This window comes from Mizuhopecten yessoensis, unplaced genomic scaffold (genome assembly GCF_002113885.1).
Source record: "Mizuhopecten yessoensis strain PY_sf001 unplaced genomic scaffold, ASM211388v2 scaffold2065, whole genome shotgun sequence".
NCBI classification, from domain to species: domain Eukaryota; kingdom Metazoa; phylum Mollusca; class Bivalvia; order Pectinida; family Pectinidae; genus Mizuhopecten; species Mizuhopecten yessoensis.
This window is the reverse complement of record NW_018404360.1, coordinates 116,553-140,234: the sequence shown is the minus strand read 5'-3', so window position 1 is coordinate 140,234 and position 23,682 is coordinate 116,553. Positions and strand designations below refer to the sequence as shown.

The 23,682-nt window shown below is 39.1% G+C and overlaps 1 protein-coding gene across 1 annotated transcript in view; it reads right to left on the bottom strand.

Annotated features, from left to right (window-relative positions):
• LOC110444784 (glypican-5-like) overlaps positions 1 to 23,682 on the bottom strand; it is a 155,183-nt gene that overhangs the window by 37,222 nt on the left and 94,279 nt on the right. Inside the window, exon 4 of the mRNA XM_021489148.1 lies at positions 13,561 to 13,835. Coding sequence (XP_021344823.1) covers positions 13,561 to 13,835 — 275 coding nt within the window. The remainder of the gene's footprint in view (positions 1 to 13,560; positions 13,836 to 23,682) is intronic.

Sequence of the window (23,682 nt, the reverse complement as noted above, 5' to 3'; positions counted from 1 at the left end):
AGAAGAAGATGTTTAAAGTTTTTAACATATTTGACCCCTGTGACCTTGAAAATAGGTGAAGGTCATTAATTTTAACAAACTTTGTAGCCCTTCATCCAAGTTTGCTTCTGGCCAAATATCGACACCCTAGGCCTTTCGGTTATTAAGAAGAAGTCGTTTAAAGTAAAATATTGACGACGGACGCCGCGCCACGGCATAAGCTCACTTGGCACCTCGTGCCAGGTGAGCTAAAAAGTGTACTCTCGCAAATGAAATTATTTCTTCCAAACTGGTGGGTTCTGATTTTAGCGACAATTAATTGTTTTTTCGCGTCAATCTCGTGCGATAACCAACTAAACATCAGGCAGGTTACATCAAAGTTTCTTGTCGTGTGTACACGACAACGGGGATGAGACGGCCCTTTTTTTGTCATCTGTACACGACAACGGGGACCAGGATGGCATATTGTTGTCGTGTGTACATGACAACGGTACGGAAAGAGTTAAACCTGTGTTCTTAAGACTCCTAATCTTCATCCCAAACCCCTTAACCCTGACATGTGTTCTTTCACCCCAAAACCCATCCCTGAATCTTTAGTTGTGTTTCTTAACCCCTAAATTCCTTCCCCTCACCCTTGAACCCTAATCTCTGTTATTTGACCCCCAACGCCCCAACCCCTAACCTCTCAACCCTACCCTGTGTTCTTTAACTCTTACACCTCATCACTTAACTTTTTGACTTTTTAACCTTTTCCTGTGTTCATTAACCCCTAAACCCCATCCCCTACGTTACAAATGTTTACTCTACGCCCCAGTCGGCACTGTACCCTTTCAACACTTCACTATTTACTAAATGGTGTAAATAACTAAAACATAGGTGCCTCTGTCCAGACACTTTCTACTTTTGACCAGACGGAATTCACACCTGTTGAGGCCCACTTTGACCAGGCATTTGGCCATGCGTGACGTCCTTATTCAGGCAGTTGTGCCCCGGGCGGCTGTCGCCCGCCCCCGTGCCTGGCCGCCTCTGTCGATGTTCACAAGCCTAAAGGTGATGAGACTGTGACCTTATGAGGACAAGTACACCAACTTATGCTAATATCCAGTCGTCTGTTTACGGTCCATCGACCATCAGCGTCTGTCGGTTTCCACGTGAGTGAGCAGAATTGTTCCATCGTTCATGAGTCAAGCATGTCTGAGTTTGAGGCACAAAGATTGGGGCGTTGATAAAAGCTCCTGTGTGGGTCTAGCCACGACTTCAACAATTTATGGCCATTTAAAACTGAATTCATCACGGGGCCTTGGTGAGGCTTGCATTTTTACATATACATTTGATAACTCACCAACGAAAAATGTGTGTTACGGTAGGGAGAGGGGATTTAGAGAGCAGCTCAGATTTTTACACTATTTGTCCTAAGACGGTGGTGTTGTCAGTAGGATGTCCCCAAATGAAATCTTCATCCATCATGCTATCACCAATATATTTAAATGTTTACAAAAAAGACATATATGCAGATTGAGCATCTGGTATAATGGTTGATCCAAAATGCACCAATCTCAGCTCGGAAATCAATATTATATTGTTATTTTGCCAAATATTATAGCAAATGAAAAATTGTACAAAATAGAAGAAAAATTGTGAGAATATAAGATAGAAAACAAACTAAAACGTTTTAAAAAATTGGTATTTGGTAGAATTAATCATTTAGATACATAAATATATCCACCTAGCTTTTAGAATCTTGGCATTCATGCAGCTATAGCCGGCACTGCAGATTTACAAAAAAAGTTACGAGACTAAAAACAGATTTATCTGCAAACATTGACATGAAAACAAGATTTTGTTGAAGCCAACTTATCTAAGATTTATCAATATTACTTTAAAATTTCAAATGAAATCCCCGAAAAGATTAGAAAAGGAATTCTAATCTTCCAGGACATTTATTCTTGAATGGTTGTNACATTGAAATGGCTGTAAAAATTATCTGCCTATATGATATACTAAATTCAGAAATATATAAGAATTATCATACTTCTATACTGCACATTTCCCAATCTAATATCCCTGCTTCACTCTGCTTTTTCAGTAGCATATATTTCAATGAAAGGGAAAATTGAGAACAAGAAAATAATTTATCTCCCTTCTACAAACTCTTTTTTTTTGACTGTTTGAATTTCATTTTCCAGTCTGTTTATCTTGTTTTCCTTTCCCTTATTGTCAGACACACAAAATAAAACAAAATAAAATCTTTCAACAGAGTTATCTCCCTTATAGTACTTCCTTCTTTTTCCCCCCAAAAAAATCTTCTTAATTTTCTGATTATGCTATCAAAGAGCATGTTGACTTTTTTTATAAGAAATGTATGCCCATAGTTAAAATGACCATCACCATTTTAACTGAAATAGCAGTTAAATACCGTAGTCTTTTCAGTATTCGATAGTACAATGATTTTTAAATATAATGACCATTAGTGAGACTCACAAATGATATTCAAGCCTACAATGGTATCAGTGCTTTAAACAAACTTTCGAATTGAAATAAAATATTCATTCTTTTATAAAACGAAAGTTTATTGGGAAAAAAACCTGTTAAAACCCTTTACCTTCACAGATATGCTATTTTTAGAAATGACATCGATTATATTTTAAGTTACATAACAGCACCTACTTATTAACTCAGTGTTAGAAATGACACCGATTATGATTTAAGTTACATAACAGCACCCACTTATTAACCCAGTTTTAGAAATGACACCGATTATATTTTAAGTTACATAACAGCACCTACTTATTAACCCAGTTTTATTAATGACACCGATTATATTTTAAGTTACATAACAGCACCTACTAATCCAGTGTTAGAAATGACACCGATTATAGTTTAAGTTACATAACAGCACCTACTAACCCAGTGTTAGAAATGACACTGATTATATTTTAAGTTACATAACAGCACCTACTTATTAACCCAGTGTTAGAAATGGATTAAAATATCTAAATCACATTTGAATAATGTTTAAAAACTCCAGTGTAAGTTCCCTTTCTTTTACCAATGTAACAAGAAAAGTACTTCAACCTGAAGCCATTACGTTCCATTTCTACAGTGGGTCTGTATGGGCTACGTGTATCAAATGCTGGGTAGAAGACATTGTGCTGCGGGGAATAAATGAACGTGTAATTTAACCAGCAAAATCCATCCCATAGAAAACAACATTGGAAAGCGTGTGGTGCTTGATGTGTTGGGGCGATTAACGGTCTGGGAGAGACGGACGTTGCAACAGAACACCAAGAGATCTGTCGATAGCTGTAATGGATCAGGAGAGGCGACACATTCCCAGGACATTTCGTGCACCCATCCGTAATAAAGACCAGCAGGCTATACCTACAACTGCAGGCTAAAAAATGCCTCTCATTTTCAAATTACAGTGTACAGCAGCAATCGTATGATAAAAACATCTCCTGTTTTCAAATTACAATACAATGTATCCTTTAAGTCTTAAAAAATATACTTCTCATTTTTAAATTGGAACATGCTCATTAAATCATAATGAAATTCTTCATTTCCATTATCCTGATTTCTATAAGGAGTTCGCTTGTTTTCGAATCCTTCCTCTCATGAATTTTTACAAAATAATTTGTCATTTCAAAAGTAGAAAAATTCTTCTCTACTTCTGATTTTCAACCAAGTATATATATACTACAATCAGCTTGTTAAAAAATACCCTTTGCTTTCAAATTGAAACCTGTTGCCTGCTGCATCAGCTTGTTTAAAAAAGCATTTAAAAATTTACTTAGATATCAGAAAGGCCACGTCTGTGCTGTAGCTAATGGTCGTGTGTGGTCCTTGGGGGTCAACACTTTGAAAACCAATCATTGCTACTTCCATGCGTCTTGGCAGTGGAATCAATTTGGAGTCGGAAATTCACTCTACTACGCCATCCCCCAGAAGAGACAACATTTGCTAGATTGGACATTTCTGGAGTATGAAAGATTTTGACCTTATTTGATTTTTTTTTTTATGTCTGAATAAACATTATTCAGTTTAGCAAAGCAATTATCTGTGATGACATTATCTCAAGCCAATCCATCGTTGCTCTCTGCAAACATTTCAACAGCTTCAAAGTTATTTATAGCTTACAGTGATTTGTCTTCAAGAACATGTATTTAAACCAGGATTTTCACTTTTGAAGTCAACTGATTAAAAACAAATTGATCTGAAAGTTGACTGAATTGTCCTTAAAGAGCTAAATTGTCATTGAGTGGGTACAGAAATCATGGGTCTGTCCAAATGTTTGAAGAAAATTAGAAACTGATGGTCAAGTCCAAGAACGTTGGCGGACATTTCCCCGGAGACTGATGTACTTGATCACACACAATTCTTAAGATCAGATTCCGAAATTGGCTAAAGATAATAAACAGATATCAATAAACAGCTATTTAAAAGAAGCCTACATGTATATCAATATCTTTTTATATATTGTCTGGAAGTCTGGTATAATTTCCTCGACTTAATCCTGTGATTACACTACAACATCGTAATGTGTCCCCACGGAGGGGATGTTGGGTAACAAATCTTGTGTCGGACCATCCCTCATAGGTGCCATCATATCTATAGCACAGTCAATATCATTCCAAGGTTACTCCATGGTAAATTACAAATTCAAACAATTTCATTCAAGGTGACATGGCTACAGAATGTTAATACTATTTCATTCAATTTGACACCAGTATCAGAAAATTAAAGCCAGACACAACAGCGGTACAGTTTTATAGCTCTGAAGCATTTTGCTGTGATAACTTTCACAGAAACAGACTTATTAAGGCAATATAAAACCACACACATGCAAGTAATGTTTGCTGGAAATTGAAGTTTGGTGACTTCATTTGAACTATGAAACGAGTAAAAGTAAACGCGAGTAACACTGTCTGTAAGGTTATAGGTACTTTGTCAATTAAATCATTTTGATATTAAATAAAACATAATTGGAATTATTTCAGTACCATCCTTCACACCTAGGAGAAGAACGCCTCATTCACAGACCTAAATTTTGTAATACGAAACCCTTGGCATTTCAGGGAGTGTATTCTGGATGTATGTGAAATTTAAGTTCTTTTCTACAAACAGCCGAACTTATATCACTATGAGAAACATCCAAACCAGTCTTTTCCCAATTAGGTAATTTGCTAACTGCTCTCCTAACGAACTGCATCAATTAGAGGGTTACATCAGTAGTGCACATGCCCTCGTAACAGGCTTAATGAGATTGTACAACTTATGTTTTAAGGATGCATACACCATCCAAAACAATTCACAAACTTTACATTAAGCTACCCTGATCATCCAAAACAAGTAAAATTTCTAGATGCCAATAATATCTAAAATAATTTACATTTTACATTGTAAAGATGACTGCACTTTTTGAAACAACAGAAATTTAAAGAAGCTTACACCACCTGAAATCAGTGATATTTAAAGATGCTTACTCTATCTGGAATAAGTGATATTTAAAGATGCTTAGGGCCCCATCTAAATCTGATATTTTACATATTAAACATGCTTACAGTAGTACATACTTGCCAACCCTCCCTATATAGGAAGGAGACTCCCAATTTTGGACCCTTACATTCAGTGTTTTTAACCAGTGAAATTGCTAAACTATTCCTATATTCCAAGATCTAATGATATCATTTGAATGAACAACTCAAAATATGACATTTTAAAGGGTTACTTTGTCTCTAGGGGATGTATACACACATTTTATTTATGTTTTAATTTTGAGCATGCACAATCTACCCCATGGAAATTTCAAAAAGTTGGCAAGTATGACGATATCTCAAATAAGTGATATTAATGATGCATACAGCATTTGAAACAAGAGACATTTAAAGAAGCTCACACCCTCTGAAATAAGTTTTGTTTCAAAATGGCTACAATTTTGCAAACAAGTGACATTTAAAGATGCTTACACCATCGGATTACTTCCCAAAGCTAATTAATTTTCATGCTCAGTTTGCTTTTAATTTATGGCATACTGATTAAAATGTTCAGACAGAAGAGCAATAATTGAGACAAAGAACCTATTTATATTGCTTTACTAGCTTTTGTTCATTTTTTTCTCATCAGTTTTTCGTTGGTCTTTTTTCAATGGTTTCGGTCAAATTGATAATGGCATACTAATGGAAATGGCTACTACCTAACTAGAACACTGACAGGTCAGTAAGGGCCCCGTCGTGTGGCAATATATCCCCCATAATCATCAAGAAGCAATCTGCCCATATAGCTGAGCTTGACGTTTGACATTTGGACTTCAAAAAGAAGCGCAAGGAAGCAAAATATACATTTTACATGCTATATGATGTGAGTCTTGTTTCCTTCCACTTCCATATTTGCTGGGCTATCAAAAATGTAAATACTGGGGCAATACTCATTTTGTAGCTTTGATTTGTTTTATTTCACCTTATATACCTCCTCCATCAAGAGCCAGGGTCAGAGTCAGAGATCCACTTTGTCTTTGACCTTTGGACTCAAATGACCTTGGCCATTAACCTAGTGACCCTGAACTTTGGTCAGTTGACTTTTTCTTTAATTCCGACCAACTTTGCTTCATAATATCATTACAAAATGTTCATCAGTGAAAAATACAAAACTTAACCTTGACCTTTGACCCAATGACCTTGACTTTTGGTCCGTTGACTCCTTGTTTAATTCTGATCAACTTTGCTTGATCATGTCATAACAAAATGTTTATCAGTGAAAAGAAGCAAATTTGACCTTGACCTTTGAATCTAATGACCTTGACATTTGACCTCGACTTTTTACCTCAGTGTTTCTCTTTGTTTGATTCCGAACAACTTCGCTTCATAATGTCATAGCGAAATGTTCACCAGTGAAAAGCTACAAAATTTGACCTTGACCCCTGACCCGATGACCTTGACCTTTGGTCAGTTGACTCCTTGTTTAATTCTGATCAACTTTGCTTGATCATGTCATAACAAAATGATTATCAGTGAAAAGAAGCAAATTTGACCTTGACCTTTGAATCTAATGACCTTGACCTTTGACCTTGATTTTTTACCTCAAGGTGAATTTTTGTGAACTGAACATCTTGACCAAGTTTCATGTACATCGGTCAATAAATACCAAAGTTATCAGCCAGGAATAGAATTTGTGGACGGACAGACAGACGGACAGACAGACAAAGTTATCAGCCAGGAACAGAATTTGTGGACGGACGGACGGACGGACGGACGGACGGACGGACGGACGGACAGACAGACAGACAGACAGACAGACAGACAGACAGACAGACAGACAGACAGACAGACAGACAGACAGACAGACAGACAGACAGACAGACAGACAGACAGACAGACAGACAGACAGACAGACAGACAGACAGACAGACAGACAGACAGAGTGATCACTATAGGGCACCCGTATCTCCGATACGGGGCCCTAATTAATTATCCCTAACTTAGCTGTGGAGTTGCATTGATTCAACAAAGGAAGAATACATCATTCTTTGAATCATTTAACATTTTTGTAAATTGAAACCAAATTTAATTGCTTTCAATAAATTACAATGGATTTTAAATGAACCTTCCGATAAATCTTAATCACACGACTGAGTTTCGGACAAAACCTGGGGGGACAGGGGGGACAGATAGCTAGACAGTGTATAGCATCTGTCAATTGGGCACAAAAAAAAGACTGCCAAAAAAATTACAGAATTGATAATTTTCTGTGTTCCCCAAAGAACTGGAGCCTTATTGACTTTTCAAATGAAGAAACCCATAAAGCCTACTCTAGATAAACTTATACCTTTTGCAATAAAAAATAATTTGCATAGTGTAGTGGGATAAAGAATTGTGTAAACATGAAATGAATTGCATGATTAACTCATTCACCACTGAAGACACATTTGAACTCTTCCAATTCAAAGGTTGGAATAGTCCATTATTAAATTGCAGGGGTGGATGAGTTAATCACTACCAAGAATAGATAATAGAGTTAAACTCAAATCTATACAGTTTACTAGCAGAAGTATTCTGGAAAAACATATGTTACAAAAACACAGACACCATGATTCCGGTGAGCGCCCTCTTCCACCCAACCCACCCCTATCTTTTTTGAATAAGGTGGTACAGTAATAAAACCTGATAACACAAAGCCACTTTTAAAATGTACATTGCATTGTGGGTCAATACATTTTTATTTTATTTTCTTCAGTTCCATTTCTCACACAGAATAACTGAACTGCCCAACAGAGACGGAGGGCTGACGTAATCCCTCATGGTAAACTTGCCTATCGAGGCCAATATTATCTTTCACATCAAACAGTCACGTTTGAAATTCAAGACAAGTTTTCAAATGAAATCCCTATCAACATCAACACCAATTGTTGAGAACAGTTATCAGATTTTTAACTGAGGCCCCCTCTGGGCATTGGCTGTGACAGTTATGCCAAAACGGCACCCACTTGATTCCGTATCGTGCTGATGCAGAGGCAAAAATCACATCAACATCAGGACCGTCCTGTACACAAATCAACTCCACTTCGTAACATGCACATTTTTCAGATTTTTCTACGTCATTCTCAACAATATCCCATATGAAAGTTTTTTTGTCTTAGCATCTCCTTTTAAAACCAACAACATTTTCACTGAAAACTTCCATTTCTATATAATATCTTCAAGAGAAGTATGCATACCAGCTGTATTGATAACAAACACTGTTTACATCTTAACAGTGACCTGGAGGAAAGGATGGTGGCACAGTTTAGGTTAGTGTCACTACTGAGGTTAGTGGGTGAGTAAGGTTATAAGTTATGGGTTTTATTTTGTTAGGTTTAGTTTGTTTGTGTTTTACGCCCTTTTAATAGCTTATCATTTAAAGACCTGCCAGGTTTCAGTGGTGAAGGAAAGCCGGATTACCCGGAGAGAAACCACCGACCTACAGCCAGTACCTGGCAACTGCCCCACATAGACCTTATGGGGGTAGAAGGTTTTAAGTTAAAGTTATGAATTATTCAAAAAATATTACATCAACATTTTTTATACAAAATTTTGAAACAAAAAGTGACAGGTTTAAGGTAAGATGAATTATGTTGAATGTTTGCAGTAGCCTAAAAAACCTTTCACCCTACCCCCCTGAGTCTGACTTGCATGTAGATCTTACTTCATATAAGCAAAGATCAGTCCTATCAACTTCATTAACGGAAGGTGATGTCTAATACCAAAGTGACCTGTGAGCACCTATAAAGCTTGGGACAACGAAAAATTTGTTTCTACGAAAATGATATATTCTACTGGTGACGTTTCATTTCTAATCCCGTCCTGGTCTGACAAGGAATCCACTTGTTATGGTAAAACATCATCTATACCCTCCACCAACTCTTTTACAAACACAATCATAAAACGTTCACGAGTTCTAAAATATACCAACACATATATCATATATGAATACGATTTTTATACACAGTGTTGGACATTAAAATATCGTAAACCTATATATTCACAATGCTATTCTACAAAATCTGAATAAAATTGTTTAAAATCTATATCATCAACATGAAGCTGTTTTAAACATCTATTATTTTATGCTTACCCCACCAGAATTTTTTACAACAAATTCTCAACAGATTTTTATGAGACGAGAAACCATTTTGACCTTTCACAATTGACCTGCGACCTTCATCAACCTTTGACATTTGAAGCAACTGTCTGAGTTACATGAGTAATAATTATGCATTATGTTATTGGATCCATAAAATTCCCTACCTAACACAAGCTACTAAAAGTCACTGAGAATGCCAACTAACTTATAGAAGACATCCTGATATACATTTCTCATATACAAGTGTACTACACACACCCAGCTGTCTATCAACACCACAACTATACCTGTAATAGAAATATTTCTGACATTCGAACACCACACAAATATCCTTAGCCACTAACTTATCCAACATATTATTATGAAGGATTTATAAAAAGAAAACGTAAACATATATTCAGAATTCAGTTCACAACAGTAAAAGTTCAGGAATATAAAGCATAGAAGTGTATTTATATGAATTATGACACAATGAATTTTGCATAATACTGTTATGATTCACAATAGCATTTAAAATTTGTAAATTGTTTCAATCAAGTTAAACTAGTTATTCTCATACAATTCCAATGTCCTGGATGGGAAGCTGCAGGATAGATCAAACAGCTGTTTGTTGCATACAAGAATAATATATCATCTTTTTACAAACATCCTGTGCATGATAGATCACGTCATGAAGCAGATTTATGTCGGCATAAACTTCGCCAGAGTTTAAAACTGTTTGGTATTGTCATTATCCAGCAGCTGCAAATTCCTTTATTCTGTATACAATAAATTCAATATTTTCTGAAAATGACAAAATTCAACTTAATTGTTTTCAAGATCTATAGTAACCAATGCTGCCTAGTGAAAATGTTTATTTTTCAAACATAATGGAATTTTGAAAGCCATTCCAATCAAATCCAGCTGTATATGTCTATATATAGTCTTGTTGAGTATTGTAAAAGAATGGGACAGTACCATATTCAATGGGGTTAGCACTATTTCATTGATAGATAATGGCAGATTTCTAGTCACAAGAACCCCGAACTTTGATCAAAAGTTCATCGTCAGCAATGATCCAATTGGTTAATTGTTCTATAGCCAGCTAGGTGCTTTCACAGGTAGATATGTCAAAATGTTCTCCTTGCATAATCTGAACGTCAATATTTTGATTGGCTGATCTTGATAACGATCCTACACTTCTGAAAATTACTTGATACTTTTGTACCTTCTGACCTGGTGTCAAAATGACCAGCATACTACTTCACTCCCGGTTTATCTTCTGACGGCATTCTCCCTTATTTATCTTCATCAAATCCCACACTTGATGCGTAAGTATATTTTGATACCCCATATAGTTCCAGATCTGTCAGATTCCTGAGGAGATTTTATATAGCACATACGTCTATGCTAATTAATTTCCATACAGCTGTAACAAAGCACATCATTGGTCAGAGTTCATGTGACCTACTGACGGACAAATTTTCTGAAGTTTGATGACATCTTACAGAAACTAAACTAAAATATTAATTGGAGGTATTTTTCAATACGTCAATATTTGTAAACTTAAAGATGTAAGTTACTTTGTTACACCTGTAATTTGTGTTAAGAGTTATCTCTCTTAAGATAATACAAAAATAGCATTATTGTGTTCTTAATATTTCATTTTTTTCAATTCCTAACATTTACTTTCAGAATCACCTCAATGAGTAAAGGAAGTCCAAATTCGTAGAAATTAGTCAAATATATTTATATAAGTTTCATAAAGTGGAACTCTTTAGGAAATGAAGTGTAATGTTATAGTATGGTACCATACATCCTTAACTCACCATGTCACATTAAAGGCACATATAGCTTTAACTGTGTCAATATAAGGAATACAATAAGGAAATTACACCATGTGAAAACTGCAAGTTTAACTGAGAATTCAACCTCATGATGGGATTTGAGACAGGTTAATAAGACAAGCTACATATCTGTAATATTTTACCCTTTTGATTAAGTTTATTTCTAACACCAATTCGAGACTTTAACACTCATTTGTTACATGCTGCCAACGTCTCCACAATCGGAAACTAACCTGTTTGCCATGTGATATATATGACAATTTGGTTTTTTTGCATCCAAGATGACAAAATCAATGATTTTTTTGCTGCAATGGTTTTTCGCTGAAGTGTTTGAAGTACATCGGCCATGCAGAACTGTATCAACACAGAACAAAACAGATGAAGCGAGACCTAAGGATATGCAGAGCTGTCCTAAACACTGTCGTGGGTGAGGTGAGACCACAGTATACAAGTATGTGTACACGGAAATTAATTTCGATCATTTCCATTAGTTACAAACCCGTCTGAACCCATTTGGATTGATGAATCATCATGGACAGGCTCTGGTTAACATACAATAGCACCACTGCTTAGTTTTAGTTTAACCTGTCCATTACTCTAAACTCACAAAAAAAATATTGAAATAATTGTGATTTTCATGACAAGATGGATCTATGATTTTAAAAGATCAGTAGATATTTCAAGGCAGTATGACAAAATTTTGTTACTTTTCCAACAATATGAATGTTTCTTTTTTCTTACATAAGGTTATTAGCATCGAGCACCGACAGCCAGTAAAATTCCACAATATATTCCAGGTAAAATATGATAATTCTATATATATACAACAGATAGTCGGGTTTGAATCAAAATTGCAACTGGTTTTTTCCTTTTGATAAAAAATCAAAACTCCACTCACTAAGCAGTGATAAAACCAGCCCTACCAAAGAGATGATGATCGCTTTAGACCCAAAGGTAGTCGTAACTTGTACTGATTTTACTCGGGATCAGGTTTGTGCACTGATAGAAGATAAAGTGCATCCTTAATGATAACGTGTAGATGTTGAGTACTCCGCGCATCCTTGGTGTGTATCTAGGGATGCGTGGTATCTCCACTAAGCTGCTACCAACCTGTGTCATCCTAACGTAAGCAGAGCCAGACAGGGGTGCAGCCAGGCTTTGACAGTTTCTGGTATGAATCAAGTCCAGTCATGTTCTGTTAGGTGGGAAATGTTCCCCAGTGGCGTTAGACCATACATAAATGCCACTGAAGGCGTTGCATGAATTTCTGGTTCCGTTTACAAAGTGTTACTTGTCTGCACTGATACATGTCCCGTGTCTATAACAATACATGTCCCCATGTATTACACAATTCTCCGTGGCAACCTGTTTCCTATGATTATTTATAGTTACAGAATGACCTTCACTGTTTTGCTTTAGTTATGAATAGCAACACAGTCACCTTCAGCATTTTCTTTACCTATTAATAGGCATTGAATGACTTTAAGTGTTTCCTTTGTCTATTTATAGTCAATGAGTTAATTTTCAGTGGTTTTGTTGCTATAAATAGCCACAGAATGACCTTGATTGTTTTGCTATAGTTATGAATAGCCACACCGTTACCTTCAGCACTTGCTATGGCTATTGATAACTTTGAATAACCTTCATTTTTCCCTAAATCTATTTAAAGTCAATGAGTTAACTTTCAGTTTATCCTATTGCTATAAATAGCCACACAATGACCTTCAGTACCTTCTATAATCAATTACAGAATGACCTTAAGCATTTTCTACATCTTCATAAAATAAGTCTAGATTCTAGTACCTCAATGCCTCTGATGGCCCAATAAAACTACCTCAATGCCTCTGATGGCCCAATAAAACTACCTCAAAGCCTCTGATGGCCCAATAAAACTTCTACTTCAACCATTCACTATGCCGACCTTGACCTTTACAAAAAGTCCCGATATCTTGGATGTTCATCATATCTTGAAACGATGATTGACAAACGACCTCAAACTTTGACCTTCAAGGCAGCAACATATATTTTAGACTTTGAAATAGTTAGATATTAGTAGTACCTTGACATTGAATATAACCTGTGTGTCTTGTTGTCCTTGACTTTCAAAACATGTTAGTATAGGTATATGACTGTGACTTACCTGCCGATAGTTGTGCCGTTCCAGCACTGGTCACTTTCCATGTTCTGGTTATAGTAAAGCTCCTGGTCACAGATTACATCCGACATTGTGTCAAACATCCGCAGGGACGTCAACAGCTCCTTCATAACCTCTAGCACCTGGTCGTAGAGGTCACCGCCGATGGAGCGTCTGTTGAGTGGTGCCTGATGGTGGTGTCCACGCTCCTTGTGGTGCGACGATGTAGTGTTGGCCAATTTGGTTGACACAGTGACTTGGAAATTGCAAAGAGCCTTCATCTGTAAGACAGGAAGATTTCAAAGGAATCAGACATGTTGTTGACTTATACTTATGTTTTGGCAGTATGTACCAAGACCTAGAATTACACCGTTCTGTGCTAAAGATTACAAATCTTTTGGTGCCGGGGACAATGTGGTGATCAATTTTTGTTCTGCAACCTTCTGGCAATCTGTTTTGGTACTAAGACCATTAGATTCTCCTCTGGTACAGAGACCATATGGTAGTGTATCGTGGTACTTAGAGTATATTGCAATCTCTTGTGGTACGAAGATCATATAGCTGTTTTTATTTTATTTTGAGGACCATTTGATATTAGGGACTCTTTGAGGATTGGTATTCGGTCCTAAACACCATATTGCCATTCTTCATGCTGAGGACCCTACCAGAAATCATATTTGGTATTTGATGGACTTTGTTGCAATTTCTTCTGAAGCTTTGAAATATGTGGACTGCAATTTGTGCTAGAGATGTTTTTTCTTATTTATTTTTTCTTCAATATTTACGATCCAGCTACTGATTAAACAGACATTGTTTAAAATACGTTATCTCCACAGGTATTTTCAACACATAAATAAAGTGTCTGTGGACATTATTGAGAATCGATGTTCTCAATAGAGCCCCTATAAATAGTAGCATTGATATAATTACACTGTTTACATAGGTCGGTGTTAAATGACCAGAGGAAGTGGGAGTGATATCTATAGACTTACAATGGCATGCCCACCGGTGGGCTTAGGTAGCCTACATATGTCTTTATATGTCCACACAATGACCAATGTTGACACGTGTTCGCATTGATCTCAACAATAAAATGCGGAATCTAAATATTCAACAAACCCGCCCACTCAATCAATGCTGACTCACCAACAAGTGACATACTTAAGAGAAATATTCTTTAAATCCCCCCCCCCCCAACATCTTGTAAAATTTAAATCTCTTTTAAGATTGCATCCTAATACAAACACTTGTGTTATTATTGGAACAAAACTCAGTAAATGGATCTCTGTATACAATTGAAACACTTTAAGAGAATCTCCTTACTCGGTAAAACCTTTTATCTTCCAAAAATTCTTTCTGTGTTAAAATTTCAACCAAATTGTCAAGTAAGAATTAAGGCAGGTCTTCAGTTAGAAAATGAAGTGTTTTTTTTTTTAAATATTACAAAATAATGACATTGTTGTGTTGGTTTACCCCTCATCCTTCCTGTATATGTGACTACCTATTTATACAGCTGTGAAAAACAGATAAATATATTTATACATACAAGATACACAAAATTCTGCTGAAAAGTCTAGTATCTAAATAAAAAGACACCTTTCCAATGCAGAGAGGAATCTAGTATCCTGTAATTTACCATCTATCGTTTACATATTGTCAAGTTAATTTGCAAGGAGGGACAGTCATGAATTTAAATACCTCACAAATATTTAGTCAAGCACCGTTCAAGTTTTAAACAAGAGAAATAAGTCTGGCATCATTATTTTTGTGAAAATCGCAGATCTCCAAAAATGCATCATAATAAAATTAATTGTGAAATAAAATCTTTCTTAAAAAATAGGTGATTTACGGAAACCTGTCTATACCGACCCCTGTATGATTTGATAACCTGTATAAACCAGATATTGAACTGGTCGCTGTATACTTCTGTGTAACTTTGTTTATTCATTCACCCCTGAAACTTCATAATGAACTATTCCAACCTTTGAATTGGGAGAGTTCAAATATGTCTTCAGGGGTGAATAAGTTAAACCTGTTTGTCATTGTGAAGTTAATAAGACAGAATCCACAGAAAACAATAAATGGGCACAATTTTTTCCATTTCAGTCAATGGCAAATGGGGCAAAAATAGAACTCGGACGAATACATCCCATTTTACAATAAAGGAAATTGTCCTTTTTAAAAAGAGTATTTTTTGCGGTATTTACCTTATTTATGCTCAGACAGATAAACTGTGTGGTATTGAATAGAACCAGACCGAGCGTGAAATTTGTAAGTACTGCTACCAGATGGGCCAGTATATATGTAAATGTCCGCAATGAACTAGGCTACTTATACCCCTATTATGGTATCATCTGCAAAAATATATAGTTTCTTAAATCAATATGTAATCCTTACGACTGATGTTCGTAGGAAAATAATATCTGTATTTTCAATAACATAAATCTAGTACACACAAATAGGATGGGTTCTTGTCATGCAATAGACATTACGCATTAATATGGATAAGCAGACTGTGTAGATGTTGTTCATAACACAAAACAGTAACAAACGACTACAACTATCTGACAATTATTACATCATCATCAACATTAAAAAGTCTCTAAATGTCACTAAAAACGCCCCAACCCCTCCCTTGTTTATCAATGAAATTGTCTTTCCTCAAATGATAACTTCGAAATTGTCTCCCCTTGTTTATCACTGAAAACGTCTCCATCCTGTGATATTGAAATTGAGTCTCCTTGTATATATCATTGAAATTCAACAATGTTTGACTGTATAACAAAATCTAAAATTTCTGCAGTGTAAAAGTTTTGAAACTAAATGAACTTGAAAGGTTTAAAATTCAAACTTCTTTTTAATAAAAACCCTGAACCAGCCTTTGTACTTGGTTTGTAGGACTTTCGGCATAATAGTAAAATCTGGCCGAAATATCATCTGATGAATCCAAACACGACGTTCCACCCACAGACATAAATTATAAGGTGCCTCGAAGCAAACAAGGCCTTTTTAAGTGTCCCAAGAGCTAAAGTGAGGCCGTTACCAATATCAGGACTTAAGGATAATCTGACGGTACTGTGAATCAAGTTAATTAGAAAGAAGAGATTGATAGGGGTATTTAAGGTCAGGGCAGCCGAACCTTTAGCCAAAATTTTGAGATGAATATAATTCCTGGGAGAGTTCTATTGGATGCGTGTCCGTTCCAACACTGTTCCCGTATCTGGCTGGCTTGGTGCCGCAGATTAATCAAAATACAGATGGCCGACATACATATTTCCTCAAATCAACTCACGAGAACTCACCCCCTGCAGCCCTTAGATTTCTATATGAGGAGAAAGTTCCAAACTCCATGAATATCATTGGTCTCATTTATGAATCATTCTGTTAAATCTCTAAAAGTTCTTCCACACAAATTAATATGACAGGTCCTTCAATCAGTGACTGATGGTGGCCTTAACAAGAAATATTGTCAATATAAACAAGCGATTGAATTCATTTAGGAATGGAATTTTTTCTCTCTGGAAGATTACCAGAGATTTTGTCTTAAAAGACATCTTTTTATTCAAAGTTACAAATAGCTTTAACCAGTAACTTTACCAAATATATTCTGACTGTGGACATTGCAACTTGCTATCCCCTGACCCCTACCATGGATATACTGAATTATACATGACATGATTTGGGGCCCCCTACCATGGATACTGCATTATACAGGACATGATTTGTGACCCCTACCATGGATTGTGGCCCCTACCATGGATATACTGAATGATACATGACATGATTTGTGGCCCCTGCCATGGATATACTGAATTATACATGGCATGATTTGTGGCCCCTACCATGGATATACTGAATTATACATGACATGATTTGTGGCCCCTACCATGGGTACTGAATTATACACAACATGACATGTGGCCCCTACCATGGATCCTAATAAACTCAGTCCTTTCTATGATGCACAACATGACCTGTGGCACTAACTATGTTTTATAGAATGTACCAGAGTCCCTACAATGATATACAACATGACCTGTGACCCTAACTATGCATACTGAATGTACAGGAGTCCCTACAATGATACACAACATGACCTGCGGCCCTAACTATGTATACTGAATGTACCGGAGTCCCTACAATGATACACAACATGACCTGTGGCCCTAACTATGTTTACTGAATGTACCGGAGTCCCTACAATGATACACAACATGACCTGTGGCCCCTACAAGGGATACTAAGTGTACATTTGTCCCTAATACTATCAATTGACACACCACATCCTGCTTACCCTACTGTTGATGCTGAAACACAAGTTGAGCTGTTCCGTGTAAAAATTCTCCCGAAAAAGTCTTCACCTCGCGGAATCAGCTGAGGTTTAAGACGGACACCCTTATCGTTAATTTACTTGTGCGAGGAGAGATTTAGCTTGAGATGCTGACACACCAAATTTGGTGTTATTCACCTGATAAATCATTGATGCTGTGGGATTCATTATCTTCCGCAAGCTTCCAATGAAAGCATCAATATCGGTGAAAATATATGCAGCAAATACCAACAAGATTTAATAGCCGAAATTATTGAATGAATTTTAATCCTTCTCCCAACATTCATTAGCAAAGCTTTCTTTCTCTCCTAATTTCAAATAATGATTTCTGCTCAATTTACATCTGATGTACTTAAATTTTTTTACTTCTTACTTCATGAGCAATACTTTTTATATTTATTTACAATCAAATTGAAGAAAACTTACAACTGTATTGATTTTTTAGATGGGCCATAATGCAATATAGTCTTTTTGTAGATTTCAATCGAGGGTCTTAGCCTTATCCTCCCCCTACGGTCCTCGGGAACTTGAATTATCCCGTAATAAGCCATATCCCCCCCACCGTCCTCGGGAACGTGAAGTATCCCGGAACAAGCCTTATCCCCCCCCTACAGCCCTAGGAAACGTGAAGTATCCAGTAAAAAGCCGTATCCCCCCTACAGCCCTAGGAAACGTAAAGTATCCAGTAACAAGCCGAATCCCCCCTACAGTCCTCGGGATCGTGAAGTATCCCGTTACAAGCCTTATCCCCCCCCTACAGTCCTAGGGAACGTGAAGTATCCAGTAACAAGCCGTATCCCCCCTACAGTCCTCGGGAACATGAAGTATCCCGTAACAAGCCTTATCCCCCCTACAGTCCTCGGGAACGTGAAGTATCCTGTAACAAGCCTTATCCCCCCTACGGTCCTCGGGAACGTGGTGTATCCCGTAACAAGACTTATCCCCTCCTACGGTCCTCGGGAACGTGAAGTATCCCGTAACAAGCCTTATCCCCCCTACGGTCCTCGGGAACGTGAAGTATCCCGTAACAAGTTTTATCCCCCTCTACGGTCCTCGGGAACGTGGAGTATCCCAAAACAAGCCTCATCTCCCCCTACGGTACTCGGGAACGTGAAGTATCCCGTAACAAGCCTTATCCCCCCCCCCCTACAGTCCTCGGGATCGTGAAGTATCCCGTAACAAGCCTTATCCCCCCTACGGTCCTCGGGAACGTGAAGTATCCCGTAACAAGCCTCATCTCCCCCTACGGTCCTCGGGATCGTGAAGTATCCCGTAACAAGCCTTATCCCCCCTACGGTCCTCGGAAATGTGAAGTATCCCGTAACAAGCCTTATCTCCCCGTATGGTCCTCGGGAACGTGAAGTATCCCGTAACAAGCCTTATCCCCCCTAAGGTACTCGGAAATGTGAAGTATCCCGTAACAAGCCTTATCTCCCCGTATGGTCCTTGGGAACGTGAAGTATCCCGTAACAAGCCTTATCTCCCCCTACGGTCCTCGGGAACGGGAAGTATCCCGTAACAAGCCTTATCCCCCCTACAGTCCCCGGGAACGTGAAGTATCCCGTAACAAGCCTTATCCCCCCTACGGTCTTCGGGAACGTGAAGTATCCCGTAACAAGCCTTACCCCCCCTACAGTCCTCGGGAACGTGAAGTACCCCGTAACAAGCCTTATCCCCCTTACGGTCCTCGGGAACGTGAAGTATCCCGTAACAAGTTTTATCCCCCCCTACGGTCCTCGGGAATGTGAAGTATCCCGTAACAAGCCTTATCTCCCCCTACGGTCCTCGGGAACGGGAAGTATCCCGTAACAAGCCTTATCCCCCCTACGGTCTTCGGGAACGTGAAGTATCCCGTAACAAGCCTTACCCCCCCTACGGTCCTCGGGAACGTGAAGTATCTCGTAACAAGCCTTATTCCCCCCTACGGTCCTCGGGAACGTGAAGTATCCCGTAACAAGTTTTATCCCCCCCTACGGTCCTCGGGAACGTGAAGTATCTCGTAACAAGCCTTATCCCCCCTACGGTCCTCGGGAAAGTGAAGTATCCCGTAACAAGCCTTATCCCCTCCTACGGTCCTCGGGAACGTGAAGTATCCCGTAACAAGCCTTATCCCCCTTACGGTCCTCGGGAACGTGAAGTATCCCGTAACAAGTTTTATCCCCCCCTACGGTCCTCGGGAACGTGGAGTATCCCAAAACAAGCCTCATCTCCCCCTACGGCCCTCGGGAACGTGAAGTATCCCGTAACAAGCCTTATCCCCCCTACGGTCCTAGGGAACGTGAAGTATCCCGTAACAAGCCTAATCCCCCCCCTACAGTCCTCGGGAACGTGAAGTATCCCGTAACAAGCCTTATACCCCCCTACAGTCCTCGGGAACGTGAAGAATCCCGTAATAAGCCTTATCCCCCCTACGGTCCTCGGAAATGTGAAGTATCCCGTAACAAGCCTCATCTCCCCCTACGGTCCTCGGGAACGTGAAGAATCCCGTAATAAGCCTTATCCCCCCTACGGTCCTAGGGAACGTGAAGTATCCCGAAACAAGCCTTATCCCCCCTACAGTCCTTGGGAACGTTAAGTATCCCGTAACAAGCCGTATCCCCCCTACAGTCCTCGGGAACGTGAGGTATCTCGTAACAAGCCTTATTCCCCCCTACGGCCCTCGGGAACGTGGAGTATCCCAAAACAAGCCTCATCTCCCCCCACCGTCCTCGGGAACGTGAAGTACCCCGTTACAAGCCTTATCCCCCCTACGGTCCTAGGGAACGTGAAGTATCCCGAAACAAGCCTTATCCCCCCCTACAGCCCCCGGGAACGTGAAGTATCCCGTAACAATCCTTATCCCCCCTACAGTCCTTGTGAACGTGAAGTATCCCGTAACAATCCTTATCCCCCCTACAGTCCTTGGGAACGTGAAGTATCCCTTAACAAGCCTTATCCCCCCTACGGTCCTGGGGAACGTGAAGTATCCTGTAACAAGCCTTATCCCCCCTACTGCAGTCCTCGGGAACATGAAGTATCCCGTAACAAGCCTGATCCCCCCTACGGTCCTCGCGAACGTGAAGTATCCCGTAACAATCCTTATCCCCCCTACAGTCCTTGGGAACGTGAAGTATCCCTTAACAAGCCTTATCCCCCCTACAGTCCTGGGGAACGTGAATTATCCCGTAACAAGCCTTAGCCCCCCCTACAGTCCTCGGGAACGTGAGGTATCTCGTAACAAGCCTTATTCCCCCCTACGGCCCTCGGGAACGTGGAGTATCCCAAAACAAGCCTCATCTCCCCCTACGGTCCTCGGGAACGTAGAGTATCCCAAAACAAGCCTCATCTCCCCCCACCGTCCTCGGGAACGTGAAGTATCCTGTAACAAGCCTTATCCCCCCTACAGTCCTTGTGAACGTGAAGTATCCCGTAACAAGTCTTATCCCCCCCTACAGTCAGCGGGAACGTGAACTACAGTCCTCGGGAACGTGAAGTATCTCGTAACAAGCCTTATTCCCCCCTACGGCCCTCGGGAACGTGAAGTATCCCGTTACAAGCCTTATCCCCCCTACGGTCCTCGGGGACGTGAAGTATCTCGTAACAAGCCTTATTCCCCCCTACGGTCCTCGGGAACGTGGAGTATCCCAAAACAAGCCTCATCTCCCCCCACCGTCCTCGGGAACGTGAAGTACCCCGTAACAAGCCTAATCCCCCCCCTACAGTCCTCGCGAACGTTAAGTATCCCGTAACAAGCCTTATACCCCCCTACAGTCCTCGGGAACGTTAAGTATCCCGTAACAAGCCTTATACCCCCCTACAGTCCTCGGGAACGTGAGGTATCTCGTAACAAGCCTTATTCCCCCCTACGGCCCTCGGGAACGTGAAGTATCCCGAAACAAGCCTTATCCCCCCTACGGGCCTCGGGAACGTGAAGTATCCCGTATCAAGCCTTATCCCCCCCTACAGTCAGCGGGAACGTTAACTACAGTCCTCGGGAACGTGAAGGATCCCGTAACAAGCCTTATCCCCCCTCCGGTCCTCGGGAATGTGAAGTATCCCGTAACAACCCTTATCCCCCCTACGGTCCTCGGAAATGTGAAGTATCCCGTAACAAGCCTTATCCCCCCCTACAGTCAGCGGGAACGTGAAGTATCCCGTAATAAGCCTTATCCCCCCCTACGGTCCTCGGGAACATGAAGTATCCCGTAACAAGCCTGGGATGTTATTTAAATCGTTGTTAAACCTAACAAAGTACGAGTGCCTTCTCCGTCCTGTCAACACAAATAAGGAAGTACCTTAACACCCCAGTGATACGGACATCCAAGCCCCTGACAGGGACATCCCCCGGAAGGTCTTTCGACTCCGACTCCTGCCAAATGTTATTACACGAAAGAACAGTGTTAATTTCATATTCATCTGGAACACAATATGGTAAAACCTTGTCAATCCATTATTTATTACCAGGAGGGGGAAGGAAAATCAGTGTGAACTTAATGAACTCATCGAAACCATCATTTGAAAAATTGTTGAAATCAAAATGAAATCTTGTTGAAATCCCATCGTAAAACAAAATGAAACACCACCATCATATGGGATGAATTTTCATCAAAAACCTCAAAACCAAACTGTAATCATTTTTAAATTAATACATTTAAATAACAAGAGGCCCATGGGCCTTAACGGTCACCTGAGTCCTACAGTATTTATTTTTGTTGTTAAAGTATGTACCAATTTGAGTAAAAAATAGTTAAGTATAATGTTTACTTAACTTTGTCAGGACCATGAGCTGATCATTCCTAGACCGATTTTCAGTGAGATCGGCCTATTAGAACTTGTTTTTAAGTTTGAAATAGGTATTTACAAAATAGCGGCCATGGCAGCCAAATTGTATTTCTGATTGACCCGAAAAATAACAACACTTTGTCAGGACCATGAGTCGATCATTCCTACAAAGTTTCAGTTCAATCGGCCAAGCAGAACTTTACTTTAAGTTTGAAATAGTTTTTCAAAATGGCGGCCGTGGCGGCCATATTGGATTTCTGATTGACCTGAAAAATAACAACACTTTGTCAGGACCATGAGGCGATCATTCCTACCAACTTTCAGTTCAATCGGCCCAGCAGACTTTAAGTTTGAAATGTAAAATGTTAACGGACGACGGACGACGGACGACGGACGACGGACGCTAAAGCTCAGGTGACCTAAAAAGTGTTTATGCTCTAAAATTGTAATGGGGGAAAATACCAGGGCCCATATTGTTGAAACTGTTCTTATACTCAAGCATGGACTGCGTGCCCAAGCCAAATTTCTTATTTCAGTTATAAATTAATGTAAAATATTTATTTTTATAATGATTTGGGGGGGGGGAGGAATTAAGAAAGTTAAAGCTGAATACTGTTTTCAATCTTTACATTTGATTTTTTTGTTGTTTTACATGCTCTAAGCGAGTTCCAAGAAAGCTGGTTTGAGCAAAAAAAAAATCCCTGCTTGAGCATGAGAACATTTTCATGAATACAGGCCCAGGATTCAAACCCAGCATCCTCCAATTCTAGACACACAGTCGACCAACTGATGAGCTATTCATACAGCCTTTGTCAGCCTGCTACAATAAGTTGTATACATGAATTTTAATCCAGTGCTCAAATCTACAACCTGAAGATCATGAAAACTCTAGCATTATGGCCATTAAGAGTGATCATTATTCGAGGCAATTTACCACTGACTATAAATAACGAAGTCAGATAATAATAAATAGTAAATCTCTTCAATCATGGAAAAATATACATTCTAAATTGTTTACTACCTTTAAGTTGAAGATA